This window comes from Silurus aristotelis (genome assembly GCF_946808225.1).
Source record: "Silurus aristotelis genome assembly, chromosome: 19".
Classification (NCBI taxonomy): domain Eukaryota; kingdom Metazoa; phylum Chordata; class Actinopteri; order Siluriformes; family Siluridae; genus Silurus; species Silurus aristotelis.
This window is the reverse complement of record NC_139592.1, coordinates 15,932,587-15,950,358: the sequence shown is the minus strand read 5'-3', so window position 1 is coordinate 15,950,358 and position 17,772 is coordinate 15,932,587. Positions and strand designations below refer to the sequence as shown.

The following is a 17,772-nucleotide window of genomic DNA, read 5'->3' as shown; positions in this document are numbered from 1 at the left end:
CATTAATAAACAATCTTTAGTTATTTCAGAATGCGGCAGCCAGAATTCTCACAAGGTCAAGAAAATATGATCATATAACCACAATCTTATCGTCCCTACACTGGCTACCTGTTAAGTTTCGAATCGACTACAACCCACATAGCAATTTTTCTTTGGCCCAGCTCCGGCCCACAAAACCAGCTTTTGCGTGGCCCACATATCGCAATGAATTAAGTCTCAGCCAAGTTAAATACCCATAACTGGTCCTGAATTGGGCCAGGTCAAAATATGACATTGGAACCAAAATACAACCATAAGTAAACTATCAACAGCAGAAAGCCCAAAACTTAGCCACACCTGAGCGTAATCCATAGGTTAACTAAACCTGGCAGCCAAAATATGGGCCATAAAAGGGCCATGACAGAGCCATATCTCACCCACCTGTATGACCATAGCTGGCCCTATTCTGGTCCTATACACTGGACCAGATAGGTTCCACATGTTAGCCTTAACAAAACCATAACCAGGCCACTTGATACACCCCCCCCCCCAAAATGAATAGTCACCACAACGACAATATTCTGAACAAATATTTTATTATATTTAATATAAAACCTGACATAAAACCCTTGAACATCCATGTTTGTCATTAACAAGTTTCACACTTTGCATAACACTTGAACATCCTGGTTAATAACAAGATTTACTCAACCTATAACACTTAAACAGCCGTGTTTCTAGTCATCAACAAGTTTCACTTCACATAACACTTGAGCCTCCACTTTTATAGTCCTTAACAGTACGCTTCAAATAACTCCAAAACATTAATGATTTTGTCAACGAACAAGCCCTGGACAGAGTTTTTGAACTTCCATTTCTGAAGTCTGTTAACCAGTCAGACTCTCTTCGCACACCTTGTTCTTCATTCTCTCTTTTTGCCCACCGTCTCTGTCTGGGGCCAGATATAGATATATGAACGTCCGTCAGGTAAGAGCCAGGTGAATTGCTTTTATGATGGATGGATGCACTTTTTTAGGCTTTAACCAACCAAACTCTATGTTGACTACTCATGGCAATTACTGTATAAAGCTTAAAGATACAGGACATTTTCAAACATAACTCCAATTGTATTCATCTAAAAGTTGGAATACACTAAGAATTTTTGGGTAAAATATACCTTAAAGCTGAAGAGAAAAAATAATGGAAAATAAAAGCTAGCCAAATAGGTTTGAATGTTATAAAATTAAATGCCCACATACCAATTGCTTATGGAGGTCAGGAGTACTCCGCAGATTGTCCTCCATGTCCTGAAGATTACTGAGATCTTTGAGTGGTAATAAATTTCTATCCAGGCCTATCTCTGTCTCCTGACTTGATTGCATACACTGGAGGGTCTTAAAGATAATTCACAATTGGTCCATCACCATTTCCTGTTTTGTTAATATATTACGAAGAAGAACTAAGAGGAAAAAAGAAAAAGACAGACATTAGTTTTTTGTTGTCCAAATTTTACTGTATACTTGCCACACACCCAACCTAACTAAAGAAAACAATATAGAAAACAAATTCAGAAACCTATAAGAAAAATGCATTGCACTTATTTACCTAAAAGCCATTGTTGACATTATTTAATAATTATAAAAACAACATTGCACGTGTATTCACATGGGACACAGCGAGCATTGGGATCACTAAATAGCTGACGCTTTTATAGAGGAAGGGTTTTGTGCAGGTCAGGCTGTGATTCCATTATGTTTTCTGGTCACACTTTGCCATAGCTGTGATTACCAAGGTCACATTTGGTTACTGAAAACATAACAGACTGATTGTGTGTTTGTTATTAATCATTTCATGGGAACATGACTAGCATAGTTTTCTTAGATAGATAGTTAGATATAGATAGTTTATTTATAATGACAAAGAATATGCAGTGTTATTCCATATGTGATCAAGCTTGAGCTTAGTGGAACATTACACAACAATTATTCGTACATTACTCGTCACATCCTGTGCCCAAAACCCTTCCTCTTTAAAACCAGCAGCTATGTAGTGATCCCGATGTTTGCGGTGTCCCAAATAAATGCACATGTAATTTTGTTTTTATTCTTTATACTCATTTGACTCAGGTGATGTGTAGATTGTCAGAGAGAGAAAATAGCAAAGTTGTGATGTTCAAGAGGCAATTCAAAAATTGGATAAAGAACATATAGATGGCCCTGTACCAGAGTGCTTCTCGCAACAAGCTCATCAATTTTAAAATCACTGGCAATGTGAATGAACCAAAATCAGATGATCCTGAAGCTAATCCCGTGACATACTATCAGTGCATTCTCTGTGTAAAAAGTGATAAATACTAACATACTCACACATTTGGTGACTGGATGTTTGCTGGATGTCCCTGGTGAGGTGTGACCCTGAAGGTTCAGAGTGCCTTTTTTTATGGATCTCCTTACTTTTGAGGGCTGTTTTTCTGACCTCAATGTCAGCATGCCTTGAAAGGGTCTCAGTGCTTGATTTACCTGATGTACAGCTCTCAGAGCGAACATGCCAGCCGGAGGATAACATAGTAGTGCTGGTCTGGGGACTTGAGTGGATTTTAGGAGTGCTGTGACCATCTGCATACAAGTCACGACTGTAGTAGCAACTTGGGCAAAGGTTGTGACTTATTTGGCTGTGTGGACGAAGGTGAGGACTGCTTTGGCCATGTGGGCTAACATTAGGACTGCTTTGGCCATGTGGGCTAACGTCAGGACTGCTTTGGCCATGTGAAGGAAGGTCAGGACTGCTTTGGCCACTAAGTTGGAGGTTGTCTACTACAGGAGAAATCTGTTCCCTAGTGATCACTGGAGCATTAGGTAAGGCATGCCTCCTGCAAAGTACAAAATATCTTAGTCCTTTAACAGCTGTGATAAAATGCACTGTAACTTAAAAAGGCTGATGCTTCTAACCTTTTTCTTGACTTTGTTCCTTTAATGAGTTTCATCTCATCATTAGGGAGGTCAGGAGTACTGTGGCAGATCTTTTGGCAGCTTGGCTTTCCTGGGTCAAATTTGTGTTGTCTAGCGATTTTTGGAGCATCAGGTATGGAATACCTTCTGCTTAAAAGTACAAAATGTCAGTCATTTATCTGCTGTGGTGAAATAAATTATCATTATAAAAAGCAGATGCTTCTTACCCTTTTTTTGACTTTGGTTCTTTCTGGTGTCCTTCCATCTCACTATCATCATCTTCTCCAGGGAAAAGAATGTTCTTGGGTCTAACAACACATTTATCAATTTCAAAATATACTTTTATTTTTAAATGTGGTGCAAAACACACAAACCAAAACCCTACTTTCTTTTTCTTTGAAATGTAATGGGTGAGTTTCCTCCATCGGTCTGATCAATGTCTGTGTAATCAACAGCTAGAGGTAGTTTACGTCTTGCCTCCTTGTAGCTAACTGGAAAAGTAGCATCACAAAAAGAAGAAATGTAAAAAGTAAAACAGTGATTTTCAATTAAATTACTATTAATTCATTAAAAGGAAGTGGTGGCAAAACATAACTCACATGATGTGAAAATAATTCTGGCCTTATGGGGCTTCCAATCATCTCCAGGACTCTCTTGAGATTTTACAGCTTTTGTTATATCACTTTTATTTGGAGGCCACATGCACTCTCTATTTTTAATCCAGACTGAAGGCACAACTTCAACCTCATTTGTCTTGTCAAAGACAACAATGTGAAATATCTAAAGAGACAAAGAATTGTATTCCTTAGCCGAATATTATACAAAAGCAACTTAAGAGTTATTTCTCTTGATGCAGGAGTGGAACAACAACAAATCTGTTTCGGAATAGCAATCTCACATACTTCTGAAGCTTCTTTCCTGTCATGAAACACCGAACATTTGTGGAGAGGTTGGAAACCACAATAATTCCCAACTCCTTTGAATCAATAGGATATTTAAAGAAGTGTTCCACTTGCTTATATTCATTGCCCACAAGGTATACTGCACCTTCATCCTCAACAATGTTTTGGACTAAAACCAACTAATTGTTTCGATTTTGACACAAGAATCTCTCTCATTGAGTTTCACAACTATATCATCAATCGCAAGAACTTTAAATTGATGAGCTTGTAGTGAAAAGCACTCTGGTACTGGCCCATCTGTATGTTCTTTATCCAATTTTTAAATTGCCTCTTGAACATCACAACTGTAGTTGCTATTTTCTATCTCTGACAATCTACGCATAACCTGAGTCAAAGGATTGCAAGGCCCCTGAGTTTTCCTAAGTAATTTTTAAAGGGGAATCCTGATATAAGATCTAGATTGCCATGGATTTTGACATCTTCACTGAGGTGCACCAGGCCATAGATATTGTAAACCAAAAACTCTTCACCATAAAGCTGGCCAAAGTGTTCAACAAATGAAAGCAACAGATTTGCAAGGTCATTCATCTTCATGCAAAATTTTGGACTTGCCAAAATGTAAACAGCTACAGACAAAAGCATGAAGTTGTCGTAGATTTGATGCTTTAGAACATCGTTCAGCACAACTGGACCAGTGTACAACAAGAATTAGCATAGCTCTGTTGCTTTCCACCTACATCGATCTGCTAGTGCCCGAGGCCTTCGAGCAAATTCACGTGGAATGTAATTTCTCAAGGCAATAAGTCTATCTAACACCATGGAAGCTTGAATGGATGATATGCGACAGTGCAAGGGGCCAGTGGTGCTGAGCCACAAGTCTAAGAGACGCCGCATTACACCCAGACAAACCAGGTGCATGTAATCATGTGGGAAACAAGCGACCATGTCAATGCCAATGTCTGTAAGAGGTGAGTGCTGGATGTGGTGTTCTTCATCAGTTGCTTGCCTAAAACTCTCATCAGTTCTGCGCTTTGCATTCAACTCAGGAAATGTCATTCGATTTGATTTCCAAACACCTGTTTGGTGACACTTCTCACATCCACGATATGCAGTGTGTGACTTCACACCTCTGATGAAGGCTCGGGCAGGGGCATCGCACACAACAGAAACAACATGCAAAAAGAACGTTTTCTTCTTGAACAGAAACCCATCTTTCAACATTTTCAACTCCTGAACCAGACCATGAAGATAATCAGCAAAAGAATTTGGCTTTGAAGTACCACAAAAGAGTCCAATCAACACAGGTGCCTTAGTGTGACCTTGGAGCAAACCAAGAATTGGCCAAAACTGTGTACTATTACTCTTAAAGAGTGGTAGTCCATCAAAATTCAACTGTTGTTTGAAGACATGTTTGTCTGGCACAGTATGCCAAACTTTATCAAGGATTTTCCAAACAGAATTAAGAATTCCACAATAATGGAACACACCACCAGCTATACTGCTAATGCTGTAGCGTGTTTTTGTTTTCCAACGTTCTTCCATCCTTAGGCAGAGAGGAATGATGGACTTTGAGAATGGTAAGAAGTGCTGACAAAGCAATCAGTGAAATTCCAAATTAAATTGCCCAATCTGCTAGTGAACTCTGCAATTCACTATCTCTCTGACTACAAGGTTCTCCAAGATCAGAGTGGTCCTCAACAGAAGCTGCAGTCTCTTCGTTTACTTCCTTATCTTCAACATCCAACTCAATATTTTGGTGGTCACCTTCATCATCACTAATTTCCATCTCTGATTTCCCTGAATCATCAACACAAACACTTAACTCAAAATTGTCCTCCAACTCCCCCTCCCTATGTTGCTCATTGTCAATCAATTCACTGACTAGTCTTAGTGCCCTCCTTCTGGAATTGCTCCTATCATTGTACTTCCAAACCTTTTCCATACTTTGTCTTTATTGAAGCCTTTGTTCTTCCTCCTAAAAAAAAACAACAGATTATTAAAAAGTTTTAGACTATAATGAAAATGAAATACCTTTTTACGTGCTACTGAAACAAGGGCACTCGTTTAAGTGCATGCTGAATGAAATTTTTTTTTTATTTATACACGTACAGGTGTACAAAGGACACCGAAAAGCAATGCGATTATTTTGATAGCACGTGAATCCATAATTTGATCATTAAATCCACATGTGACCGTGGCTAAATTTAAGAAGAATATAATATTTGTTTATTGATATATATGTATGTTCTCACTTACCAACTCTGCTGGTTTTTCCTGGGTTCAGTGCGAGCGGCTGTTCCCGAGAAACACCGCGTCCGCCCACTTTTTCAACAGACACTTACTGGAGTATTTCCTCGTTGGAGATTTGTTGCTTAAAGCATTATAAGCCTTGAATCATAACAACCAGCTACAACTTTAATTAAAACATGTAAAATATTCAATCTGAAATACAAATATTTGAAAATCTTTCATAAAGGCAATACGAGAGTGTGTGTGTGTCACGGCAATCTGGGTAAATAAAACTACAATCCCATGAAGCATTGCAAATTATAATTGCGCCTTTTGGCCAACTTTGCTCTGATAGGCTAATTTCGCATTTCCAGGTTTTAAAATCATTATTGGTGCACGCTGGGTAAAAGTTATTCTGGACGCTGGGTAAAAGTTATTCCGGTAAAAAAAAAAAATCGACCTATTTTCTATTTTATTAAAGTCTACACCTACCCCAACCAAAATTCCTGAGTGCAATGACATGACCAAAATAAGTGTTCCACTATTTCACCTTTACTATTATTATACAGTGTGACAAAAATTACGGCATACTGATGTGCGCATGCCCAGTAGTTTTAGATTTAGCTTAGATTTAATGAAAATGTTTAGACTGTATTAATTGGTGGTTTATTTAGCTCCCCTGGTGGTCTAGTGGTTAAGATGCAGCGCTCCCACCGCTGCGACCCGGGTTCGATTCCCGGTCAGGGAACTTAACCACTAGACCACCAGGGGACCTAAATAAACCACCAATTAATACAGTCTAAACATTTTCATTAAATCTAAGCTAAATCTAAAACTACTGGGCATGCGCACATCAGTATGCCGTAATTTTTGTCACACTGTATAATAATAGTAAAGGTGAAATAAGTGTTCCACTATTTCACCTTTACTATTATTATACAGTGTGACAAAAATTACGGCATACTGATGTGCGCATGCCCAGTAGTTTTAGATTTAGCTTAGATTTAATGAAAATGTTTAGACTGTATTAATTGGTGGTTTATTTAGGTCCCCTGGTGGTCTAGTGGTTAAGATGCAGCGCTCCCACCGCTGCGACCCGGGTTCGATTCCCGGTCAGGGAACCATCCCCAGCCACTCTTAGTGCCGGTCCCAAGCCCGGATAAATTGGGGAGGGTTGCGTTAGGAAGGGCATCCAGCGTAAAACATGTGCCAAATCAAACGTGCGGAGGATCCGCTGTGGCGACCCCTAACGGGAGAAGCCGAAAAGAACGTAATTGGTGGTTTATTTGTCTACAAGTGTAAATTAATCGCATAAACCTTTTTAACTGAAATCAAACAATTACAGTTGATTTTCAAAATTCAGAAATTTAAATCTTTATTGTTGCCTGGATTAACTTGAAGGCATTAGACACAGAAAGATGGAAATATCTTTGTAAATTAAAACATTGGGATTTTACTCAAAGGTATTTGAAATGGATTTTAAATATGGGTTAAGATCGGCCCACATGCTCTATGCCAGTGCCGGATGAATGCCAGCTGTGCCAGATGAATGCCAAGTCTGGGCCAAATTTGTTTTCTGCCTGGGAAACTACTACTTCTTACTTATTAAACACTAAATGGTTTAGCTCCCATGTATCTATCCAGTCTTTTAACACGCTACAATCTGTCACGCTCCCTGAGATCTCAAAACTCTGGACTTCTAGTAGTTCCTAGAATAGCAAAGTCCACTAAAGGCGGTAGATCATTCTCACATTTAGCTCCTAAACTTTAATAGTCTTCCTGACAGTGTTCGGGGCTCAGACACACTCTCCCAGTTTAAGTGCAGATTAAAAACGTATCTTTTTAGCAAAGCCTACACATAACACACATCACATATCATAACATTGTGCTCCAGAACATCTGATCACATGCACATTATCAACTTGTGCTGTTAATATCATGAACAGCAGCTACGCTAATTTCTCTCCGCTGCTTCTCTTTCTCTCCCCATCCCGAGGCATCCTGAGGTTTGGCCAGCTCCAGTCACGTCCCACCTCATGAAGATTATGGACCTTTAAAGAAGTAAATGCCAAACTCGCAAACATCCCGAACCATCTAGGGACGTACCAGTGCCAATTGGATCCCACTACATGTCTGGAGTTTTGACATTGGACCTCCTGGAGTGTTTAAAGGCTCTGGCATGGAGAAGCTGGTGTTGGATCTGTGATGATTACAAATGTTGAGCTATTTTATGAGTTGCTCAGTAGCTTCTAGTTTTATAACCATAAAGACTGTATAAGACTGTAGGAAGAACATTACTTATAATCACACACTCCGGTGCTCATGTTAGTTCTCACTCTCCAGTGTTCTGTATTGTTGAAAGGTTTATGATCAAACTCTTGATGTCACCCAAATGAGGTTGGGTTCCCCTTTTGAGTCTGGTTCTTCTCAAGGTTTCTTCCTCATAACATCTAAGGGAGTTTTTCCTTGCCACAGTTGCCATGGCTTGCTCATCAGGGATAAATGCACACCATTCACCTTGACTGTTGATTTCTGTAAAGCTGCTTTAAGACAATGTCTGCTGTAAAATGCGCTATAGAAATAAAGTTGACTTGACTTGACTTGAGAAGATTTGTCCAAGAGTCAAGAACCACTTGTGGAGTGCTTCAGAAAGACCTGGAATTAGCAGGTACAATTGTTTCAAAGAAAACAACAAGTAATGCACTCAACCGCCACAGCCTGTCCCCACTGCTGAAGCAAAACAATTTTAAAACTTTTTTAAAATTGTACGGAGTATTAAATACATTGTGTTAAAGTTTTTTTGCTGCCTCATTTCACATTATTACACAACTTAATTTATCGACATGTATAGTTTGATTTCTTTGTATCTGTGACTTGCATGGGTTGTCTGGTAAAAAGAGTAAAAAAAGTGTATGTATGTATGTATGTATGTAGGTATATATGTGTGTATGTATGTATAATATATATATATATATATATATATATATATATATATATATATATATATATATATATATATATATATATATATATATATATATATATATACAGTGGGTACGGAAAGTATTCAGACCCCCTTAAATTTTTCACTCTTTGGTATATTGCAGCCATTTGCTAAAATCATTTAAGTTCATTTCTTTTCCTCATGAATGTACACACAGCACCCCATACTGACAGAAAAACACAGAATTGTTAACCTTTTTGCAGATTTATTAAAAAAGAAAAACTGAAATATCACATGGTCCTAAGTATTCAGACCCTTTGCTGTGACACTCATATATTTAACTCAGGTGCTCTCCATTTCTTCTGATCATCCTTGAGATGGTTCTACACCTTCATTTGAGTCCAGAAATTTTTTATTATACTGATTGGACTTGATTAGGAAAGCCACACACCTGTTTATATAAGACCTTACAGATCACAATGCATGTCAGAGCAAATGAGAATCATTAAGGTCAAAGGAACTGCCTGAAGAGCTCAGAGACAGAATTGTGGCAAGGCACAGATCTGGCCAAGGTTCCAAAAAATTTTTTGCTGCACTTAAGGTTCCTAAGAGCACAGTGGCCTCCATAATTCTCAAATGGAAGACGTTTGGGACGACCAGAACCATTCCTAGAGCTGGCCGACCGGCCAAACTGAGCTATCGGGGGAGAAGAGCCTTGGTGAGAGAGGTAAAGAAGAACCCAAAGATCACTGTGGCTGAGCTCCAGAGATGCAGTCGGGAGATGGGAGAAAGTTGTAGAAAGTCAACCATCACTGCAGCCCTTCACCAGTGGGGCTTTATAGCAGAGTGGCCGACGGAAGCCTCTCCTCAGTGCAGGACACATGAAAACCCGCATGGAGTTCTCCAAGATGGTAAGAAATAAGATTCTCTGGTCTGATGAGACCAAGATATAACTTTTTGGCCTTAATTCTAAGCGGTATGTGTGAAGAAAACCAGGCACTGCTCATCACCTGTCCAGTACAGTCTCAACAATGAAGCATGGTGGTGGCAGCATCATGCTGTGGGGTGTTTTTCAGCTGCAGGGACAGGACGACTGGTTGCAATCAAGGGAAAGATGAATGCGGCCAAGCACAGGTATATCCTGGACGAAAACCTTCTCCAGAGTGCTTTGGACCTCAGACTGGGCTGAAGGTTTACCTTCCAACAAGACAATGACCCTAAGCACACAGCTAAAATAACGATGGAGTGGCTTCACAACAACTCCGTGACTGTTCTTGAATGGCCCAGCCAGAGCAATGACTTAAACCCAATTGAGCATCTCTGGAGAGACCTAAAAATAGCTGTCCACCAACGTTTACCGTCCAACCTGACAGAACTGGAGAGGATCTGCAAGGAGGAATGGCAGAGGTTTCCTGAATCCAGGTGTGAAAAATTTGTTGCATCCTTCCCAAAAAGACTCCTGGCTGTATTAGATCAAAGGGGGCTTCTACTAAATACTGAGCAAAGGGTCTGAATACTTAGGACCATGTGATATTTTAGTTTTTCTTTTTTAATAAATCTGCAACAGTGTCAACAATTCTGTGTTTTTCTGTCAATATAGGGTGCTGTGTGTACATTCATGAGGAAAAGAAATGAACCTAAATGATTTTAGCAAATGGCTGCAAAATAAAAAAGAGTGAAAAATTTAAGGGGGTCTGAATACTTTCCGTACCCACTGTATATACAGTGAGGAAAATAAGTATTTGAACACCCTGCTATTTTGCAAGTTCTCCCACTTAGAAATCATGGAGGGGTCTGAAATTGTCATCGTAGGTGCATGTCCACTGTGAGAGACATAATTAAAAAAAAAAAAAATCCAGAAATCACAATATATGATTTTTAAACTATTTATTTGTATGATACAGCTGCAAATAAGTATTTGAACACCTGTCTATCAGCTAGAATTCTGACCCTCAAAGACCTGTTAGTCTGCCTTTAAAATGTCCACCTCCACTACATTTATTATCCTAAATTACATGCACCTGTTTGAGGTCGTTAGCTGCATAAAGACACCTGTCCACACCATACAATCAGTAAGAATCCAACTACTAACATGGCCAAGACCAAAGAGCTGTCCAAAGACACTAGAGACAAAATTGTACACCTCCACAAGGCTGGAAAGGGCTACAGGGAAATTGCCAAGCAGCTTGGTGAAAAAAGGTCCACTGTTGGAGCAATCATTAAAAAATGGAAGAAGCTAAACATGACTGTCAATCTCCCTCGGACTGGTGCTCCATGCAAGATCTCACCTCGTGGGGTCTCAATGATCCTAAGAAAGGTGAGAAATCAGCCCAGAACTACACAGGAGGAGATGGTCAATGACCTGAAAAGAGCTGGGACCACCGTTTCCAAGGTTACTGTTGGTAATACACTAAGACGTCATGGTTTGAAATCATGCATGGCACGGAAGGTTCCCCTGCTTAAACCAGCACATGTCCAGGCACGTCTTAAGTTTGCCAATGACCATTTGGATGATCCAGAGGAGTCATGGGAGAAAGTCATGTGGTCAGATGAGACCAAAATAGAACTTTTGGGTCATAATTCCACTAAACGTGTTTGGAGGAAGAAGAATGATGAGTACCATCCCAAGAACACCATCCCTACTGTGAAGCATGGGGGTGGTAGCATCATGCTTTGGGGGTGTTTTTATGCACATGGAACAGGGCGACTGCACTGTATTGAGGAGAGGATGACCGGGGCCATGTATTGCGAGATTTTGGGGAACAACCTCCTTTCCTCAGTTAGAGAATTGAAGATGGGTCAAGGCTGGGTCTTCCAACATGACAATGACCCGAAGCACACAGCCAGTATAACCAAGGAGTGGCTCTGTAAGAAGCATATCAAAGTTCTGGCATGGCCTAGCCAGTCTCCAGACCTAAACCCAATAGAGAATCTTTGAAGGGAGCTCAAACTCCGTGTTTCTCAGCGACAGGCCAGAAACCTGACTGATCTAGAGAAGATCTGTGTGGAGGAGTGGGCCAAAATCCCTCCTGCAGTGTGTGCAAACCTGGTAAAAAAACTACAGGAAACGTTTGACCTCTGTAATTGCAAACAAAGGCTACTGTACCAAATATTAACATTGACTTTCTCAGGTGTTCAAATACTTATTTGCAGCTGTATCATACAAATAAATAGTTAAAAAATCATACATTGCGATTTCTGGATTTTTTCTTTTTAGATTATGTCTCTCACAGTGGACATGCACCTACGATGACAATTTCAGACCCCTCCATGATTTCTAAGTGGGAGAACTTGCAAAATAGCAGGGTGTTCAAATACTTATTTTCCTCACTGTATATATATATCTATATCATTTTCATTTCAACTTCTCCTGCTTATCCGTAATTCGGGTCGCAGGGGCAGCAGTCTAAGCAGATCCCCCAGACACTTCTCCGAGTCCAGGGATCGGGCTGTCAAGGCCCCCGCCTTCGACTGCTGCCCAATCCTCTCAGCACCGGTCCCTTACGGTCGCTCCTGCAGGTGGTGAGCCCACAGTAAGGCGGCCCCACGTCACTCCGACGTCACGGTCCTTGATTTATTTTTCTCGTAAGGGTCCCCTGGATCATAGAGGGTTAAGGGCCTTGCTCAAGGGCCCAAGAGTGGCAGCTTGGCGATACCGGGGCTTGAACCCCCGACCTTCCGATCGGTAACCCAGCGCCTTAACCGCTTGAGCCACCACTCCCCCTATATATATATATATAATATAATATAATATAATATAATATAATATACAGTGGTACCTTGACCTACGAGTTTAATTTGTTCTGTGGACTAGCTCGTATCTCAATTTACTCGCACATAAAATCAGTTTTCCCAATTGAAAATACTTAAAATGGCATTAATCCGGTCTAATGGATATATATATATATATATATATATATATATATATATATATATATATATATATATATATATATATATATATATATCAGGGAACCAACCCCAGCCACTCTCAGTGCCGGTCCCAAGCCCGGATAAATGGGGAGGGTTGCGTTAGAAAGGGCATCCAGCGTAAAACATGTGCCAAATCAAACGTGCGGAGGATCCGCTGTGGCGACCCCTAACCGGAGAAGCCGAAAGAAAGAAAGAAATTATATATATATATATATATATATATATATATATATATATATATATATATATATATATATATATATATATATATATATATATATTTAATAATTACAGTGGGCCAAAAAAGGATTTAGTCAGCCACCAATTGTGCAAGTTCTCCCACTTAAAAAAAATGAGAGAGGCCTGTAATTTTCATCATAGGTAAAAAAAAAAAAAAAAAAGTCCTGAAAATCACATTGTTTGATTTTTAATGAATTTATTTGCAAATTATGGTGGAAAATAAGTATTTGGTCACCTACAAAAAAGCAAGATTTCTGGCTCTCACAGACCTGTAACTTCTTCTTTAAGAGGCTTCTCTGTCCTTCACTTGTTACCTGTATTAATGGCACCTGTTTGAACTCGTTATCAGTATAAAATACACCTGTCCACAACCTCAAACAGTCAGACTCCAAACTCCACAAAGGCTAAGACCAAAGAGCTGTCAAAGGACACCAGAAACAAAATTGTAGACCTGCACCAGGCTTTGAAGACTGAATCTGCAATAGGTAAGCAGCTTGGTGTGAAGAAATCAACTGTGGGAGCAATTATTAGAAAATGGAAGACATACAAGACCACTAATAATCTCCCTTGATCTGGGGCTCCACGCAAGATCTGACCCAGTGGGGTCAAAATGAAAAATCCCAGAACCACACGGGGGGACCTAATGAATGACCTGCAGAGAGCTGGGACCAAAGTAACAAAGGCTACCATCAGTAACCCACTAGCCGCAAAGGAACTCAAATCCTGCAGTGCCAGACGTGTCCCCCTGCTTAAGCCAGTACATGTCCCGGCCCATCTGAAGTTTGCTAGAGAGCATTTGGATGATCCAAAAGAGAATTGGGAGAATGTCATATGGTCAGATGAAACCAAAATAGAACTTCTTGATAAAACTCATCTTGTCATGTTTGGAGGAGAAAGAATGCTGAGTTGCATCCAAAGAACACCATACCTACTGTGAAGCATTGGGGGGGGGGAACGACGACACACATCATGCTTTGGGGCTGTTTTTCTGCAAAGGGACCAGGACGACCTATCCGTGTAAAGGAAAGAATGAATGGGGCCATGTATCGGGAGATTTTGAGTAAATACCTCCTTCCATCAGCAAGGGCATTGAAGATGAAATGTGGCTGGGTCTTTCAGCATGAAAATGATCCCAAACACACCGCCCGGGGCAATGAAGTAGTGGCTTCGTAAGAAGCATTTCAAGGACCTGGAGTGGCCTAGCCAGTCTTCAGATCTCAACCCCATAGAAAATCTTTGGAGGGAGTTGAAAATCTTTGCACTTGTACAGTCACAACCTGAACAGGTATGGATCCCAATAAGTGCCAAACACACACTGGTGCCAAGAGCTGATGACACCTTAGCCAAATCAATGATCCTCATTTTGTTGCCAACCCCTGTGAAACCTACAAATCTGGCTGCAGACTTAAAACAATCACTGCCACATCAGTATCAGGGCTCTTGATGACTATAGTTTGATGTTCATTGGCAGCATGTTGTGCATGTAAAAACAACCTGGTGTCACATTCCTCATCATCACATGTCAGATCTTCAACAGCACTGAGAGTTTGTATACGGTTCATTACAGTGACAGAGGTCTCCATGTGCGATGTAAAAGCTTAAGTCCTTGCCCACAGTGGTAAGATTAGCATCTCGCCACACAAGATAGAGGAAGCCTCTTTGTTGTTCCATCTGATAGAAACTTTTTCCATTGTGTTGGTGTCTTCTGATCACATCCATAAATTTTCACTTGAATTTCAGGATGCTGTATGAAGTGTCTTGAATTTCAGGATGCTGTATGACGTGTCCTTGAAGACCAGTCTGTGTCATCGACTAGTAGTACCTCAACTACTGAATGTCCTGAAAAGAAACTTAGGTCCATGATGGGCCTGCCAGTAGCTTGTAGCAAGTGAAATTAAACCCAGCGTCTTCGGGAACGTTTTCAAATTAAATTTCTAGACAATGTTTGTATGTTTCTGCTATTCTCTGATTCTCACCATGCAAACCAAGCCACCGTGGATGCAGGCCAACGCGTTATATATCTTTTGCGTTACTTGTATCTCTTTCACGCCTTACAGGTGTAACAGGTGTAATATAGATAATTGCCATTAAGAAATAAGTTATATTAGGGCAAAAGACATGTGTGGGCTGCACACCAGTGATGTGGGGGAAGAACATACCTTTCGCTATCATCTCATAAAACTTCGTGCAATTCCGTAAATATGACCTCGTCCTCGTCTACATCATGCTCTGCTTCATCATCAGCTTGAAACATTCGGAACGCTTTTACAAAGTTCACGCTATTATCAGTGACCTTGGCAGTTAATCTTCCCACAAAGAGCAATTTGAGCTGTGAATTTGCTCTCTGTCTCCGCTGCGATGGCATCGTGTCTCCAACGGAAAACTTTTATTCTGAGCAGTCCATAGATCTGCAGTGGTGGAAAGTCGGCAAAAGTTCTATATTTCTGTCTCCATTTCCATATATGCAACATTGCATAATTGCTGTGCTTTGCATGCAGATGTTTTTTTTTTTTTTTGAAGTGGTATTTTTTTGCAGTTGACAAGAGCTTTTCACCAACACAATCTACATTTAACCATTATTCCTTTCTCCTTTTCCTCGACTATTTCAAAATAATGAGAATACTTCCATCACAATAACATTTATGTGTGTGGTGTGATGTGTGATTAATCTATATAATATACAAGTTTCACTTTTTGTATTGAATTACTGAAATAAATAAACTTTTTAATGACATTCTAATTAATTGAACTTCACCTGTATATAGTACTGTGCAGAAGGTTTAGTGTGTGTACTGTGCAAAATGTGTGTGTGTGTGTGTGTGTGTGTGTGTGTGTGTGTGTGTGTGTGTGTGTGTGTGTGTGTGTAAAAACCCATATGTAAAATGTATATGTAAATGTAACAGAATCTGGCAAACATTTAAACATTTATATATTTTTTTTTAATTTCAAGAATTAAAGGGGACATAAAAATAATTCACAAGGAAAGATAATGATTACAGTGCAGAACTTGGTGGACTCATATCCAGCCACCATAAGACAACTTATTGTGTAGGTATACCCGAGTGAGGAAATGAGGTGCAATAGAGACCAGAGATTCGATCTCAGCTTTCTGCTTCCATCTCAGCATCAGCTCCATCTTACAGACAGTGCAAAAATAAGAATTAATTATTGATGTCATTGTTTAAGTTTGCTGAAGCAATTGTTATGCTGCTATTCTTTACTTAGACATATGGTACCATATATGTATAGTATAGCATATATTGTAACAGACACAAACTTAACTCTGTTACATCATAGTTATTCTTTTTTGCCTTCCTTACCTTCTAGAGTGATTGGCATCTTTATAAAAATGATCAAATGTTGATTAATATATGTAAATATTAATTAAAATAATTAATAAAAGTCTTGAAACATACATCAAACGGACACTTCCTCAGGTCTATTAGGTCGGTTTTCATCTTAGATGATAGGCAAGGATCATAGAGCGTTATTAAATTCAGCACCACCAGCAGTTTGATTTATGGTAAAAATATGGTAATCTGCTAATAATTCAACTGTAAGTGGTTATTAATTTTACAGCTGGTCAAGGTATTTAATGGACTAAGGTAAAGAAATTAATAAAGGACCTCGGCCATTCCAACAATGAACTGTTTCAGTCAGGATGGTGCTTGCATTTCCTGAAGGCTAATATAATGAAAATAAGGAGAAGCATCTTCCTGCAGGCACGTCATCTGTATATGTCATAATTCTACAGAAAATTAGAACATAAACGCGCCAAACTAAACTGATAGTATTTTAAATAGCATGATGGAGAGCCTCCTGAATTATAGAAAAACTGTTGGTGCACTGGTTATGTACCTACATACAATTATAACAAACATACATATACATTTTTTAAATAACTGCTTATTGCTGTATAGCTGCTTTGAGACACTTCCTATTGTTAAAAGCGCTATACAAATAAAAATAAATTAAACCGACAAGGGACTAGAACCTGTATTCACAACCACAACTACACATTTTTGCTGTGCTTGATCGGTTCTGTGTATGACCTTGTGCTTTCTCTGGACCTCATTTCTCTCTTGGTTTTAATTTGAAAAGGAACTGAAGAAAGGAAGTGTGCTTTTGTTTTTTGTTTTTTATTAATTTTTAGATTACTTACTTACTTGCCAAATCTTTATTTGTTTTTTATGTTGTGGCCTGACTAAGACAGACCAATAATTTTCCATGCATTTGTAATGTCTCAAAACATGCAATTATTCACACACACCAATCAGGCATGATTATGATCGGTGAAATTAATAATGAAGTTACTATTACTAATTTACATGAAGACTCCAAATAACAAAGGGTACTATATACAGTAGCATTTTGGGCCTGCAGAAACAAAAAACAATACATAACAATCTAGCTATATTGCAAATATATAATGCACTGCAATAATGCAGTGCCATCCACAAATATTGGCATTCATAAAATAAAACCGTATTATTTTTGCAATTGTTTGATATCCATGAGGGCAGATGATTGTCAATTAAAAAAAAATGTTTAAATGGTTAAACGATTTTTCATAGTCTTCTTTGCTCATACTTACCAA

The 17,772-nt window shown here is 39.3% G+C and overlaps 2 protein-coding genes across 17 annotated transcripts in view; both read right to left on the bottom strand.

Annotated features, from left to right (window-relative positions):
- The window catches only part of spo11 (SPO11 initiator of meiotic double stranded breaks), a 175,046-nt gene that overhangs the window by 69,540 nt on the left and 87,734 nt on the right, over window positions 1-17,772 (bottom strand). The window contains exon 13 of one of the 12 annotated variants that reach the window (XM_083521231.1): window positions 16,050-16,311. The exons of the other annotated variants lie outside the window; for them this stretch is intronic. Coding sequence (XP_083377357.1) covers window positions 16,192-16,311 — 120 coding nt within the window. The 3' untranslated portion in view covers window positions 16,050-16,191. Of the gene's footprint in view, window positions 1-16,049; window positions 16,312-17,772 lie in introns of those variants that run through there. 12 annotated transcript variants of the gene reach the window in all.
- LOC310742069 (uncharacterized protein) lies at window positions 1,075-5,838 on the bottom strand. Of its 5 annotated transcripts, XM_083570642.1 has the most exons (6): window positions 3,527-5,838; window positions 3,313-3,418; window positions 3,155-3,235; window positions 2,928-3,077; window positions 2,346-2,848; window positions 1,075-1,438 (listed from the first exon to the last, which is right to left on the bottom strand). In XM_083570642.1, the coding sequence occupies exons 1-6, from the start codon at window positions 3,627-3,629 to the stop codon at window positions 1,386-1,388; spliced, it is 996 nt and encodes a 331-aa protein (XP_083426768.1). In that variant the 5' UTR covers window positions 3,630-5,838; the 3' UTR covers window positions 1,075-1,385. The 5 variants fall into 5 exon arrangements, 3 of the variants coding, with proteins under 3 accessions (XP_083426768.1, XP_083426766.1, XP_083426767.1); XM_083570640.1 differs by lacking the exon at window positions 1,075-1,438 and having other exon boundaries at window positions 1,923-2,848; window positions 3,527-5,837; XM_083570641.1 differs by lacking the exon at window positions 1,075-1,438 and having other exon boundaries at window positions 1,923-2,848; window positions 2,928-3,074; window positions 3,527-5,835.

What these genes read in the sequence shown, in the direction of transcription:
- LOC310742069 (XM_083570640.1), bottom strand. Translation starts at nt 3,629, where the DNA reads ATGTGGCCTCCAAATAAAAGTGATATAACAAAAGCTGTAAAATCTCAA. An exon ending in ACATTTCAAAGAAAAAGAAA is followed by an intron (nt 3,236 to 3,312) that starts GTAGGGTTTTGG and finishes ATGTGTTGTTAG; the next exon opens with ACCCAAGAACATTCTTTTCC. An exon ending in GGAACAAAGTCAAGAAAAAG is followed by an intron (nt 2,849 to 2,927) that starts GTTAGAAGCATC and finishes TGTACTTTGCAG; the next exon opens with GAGGCATGCCTTACCTAATG.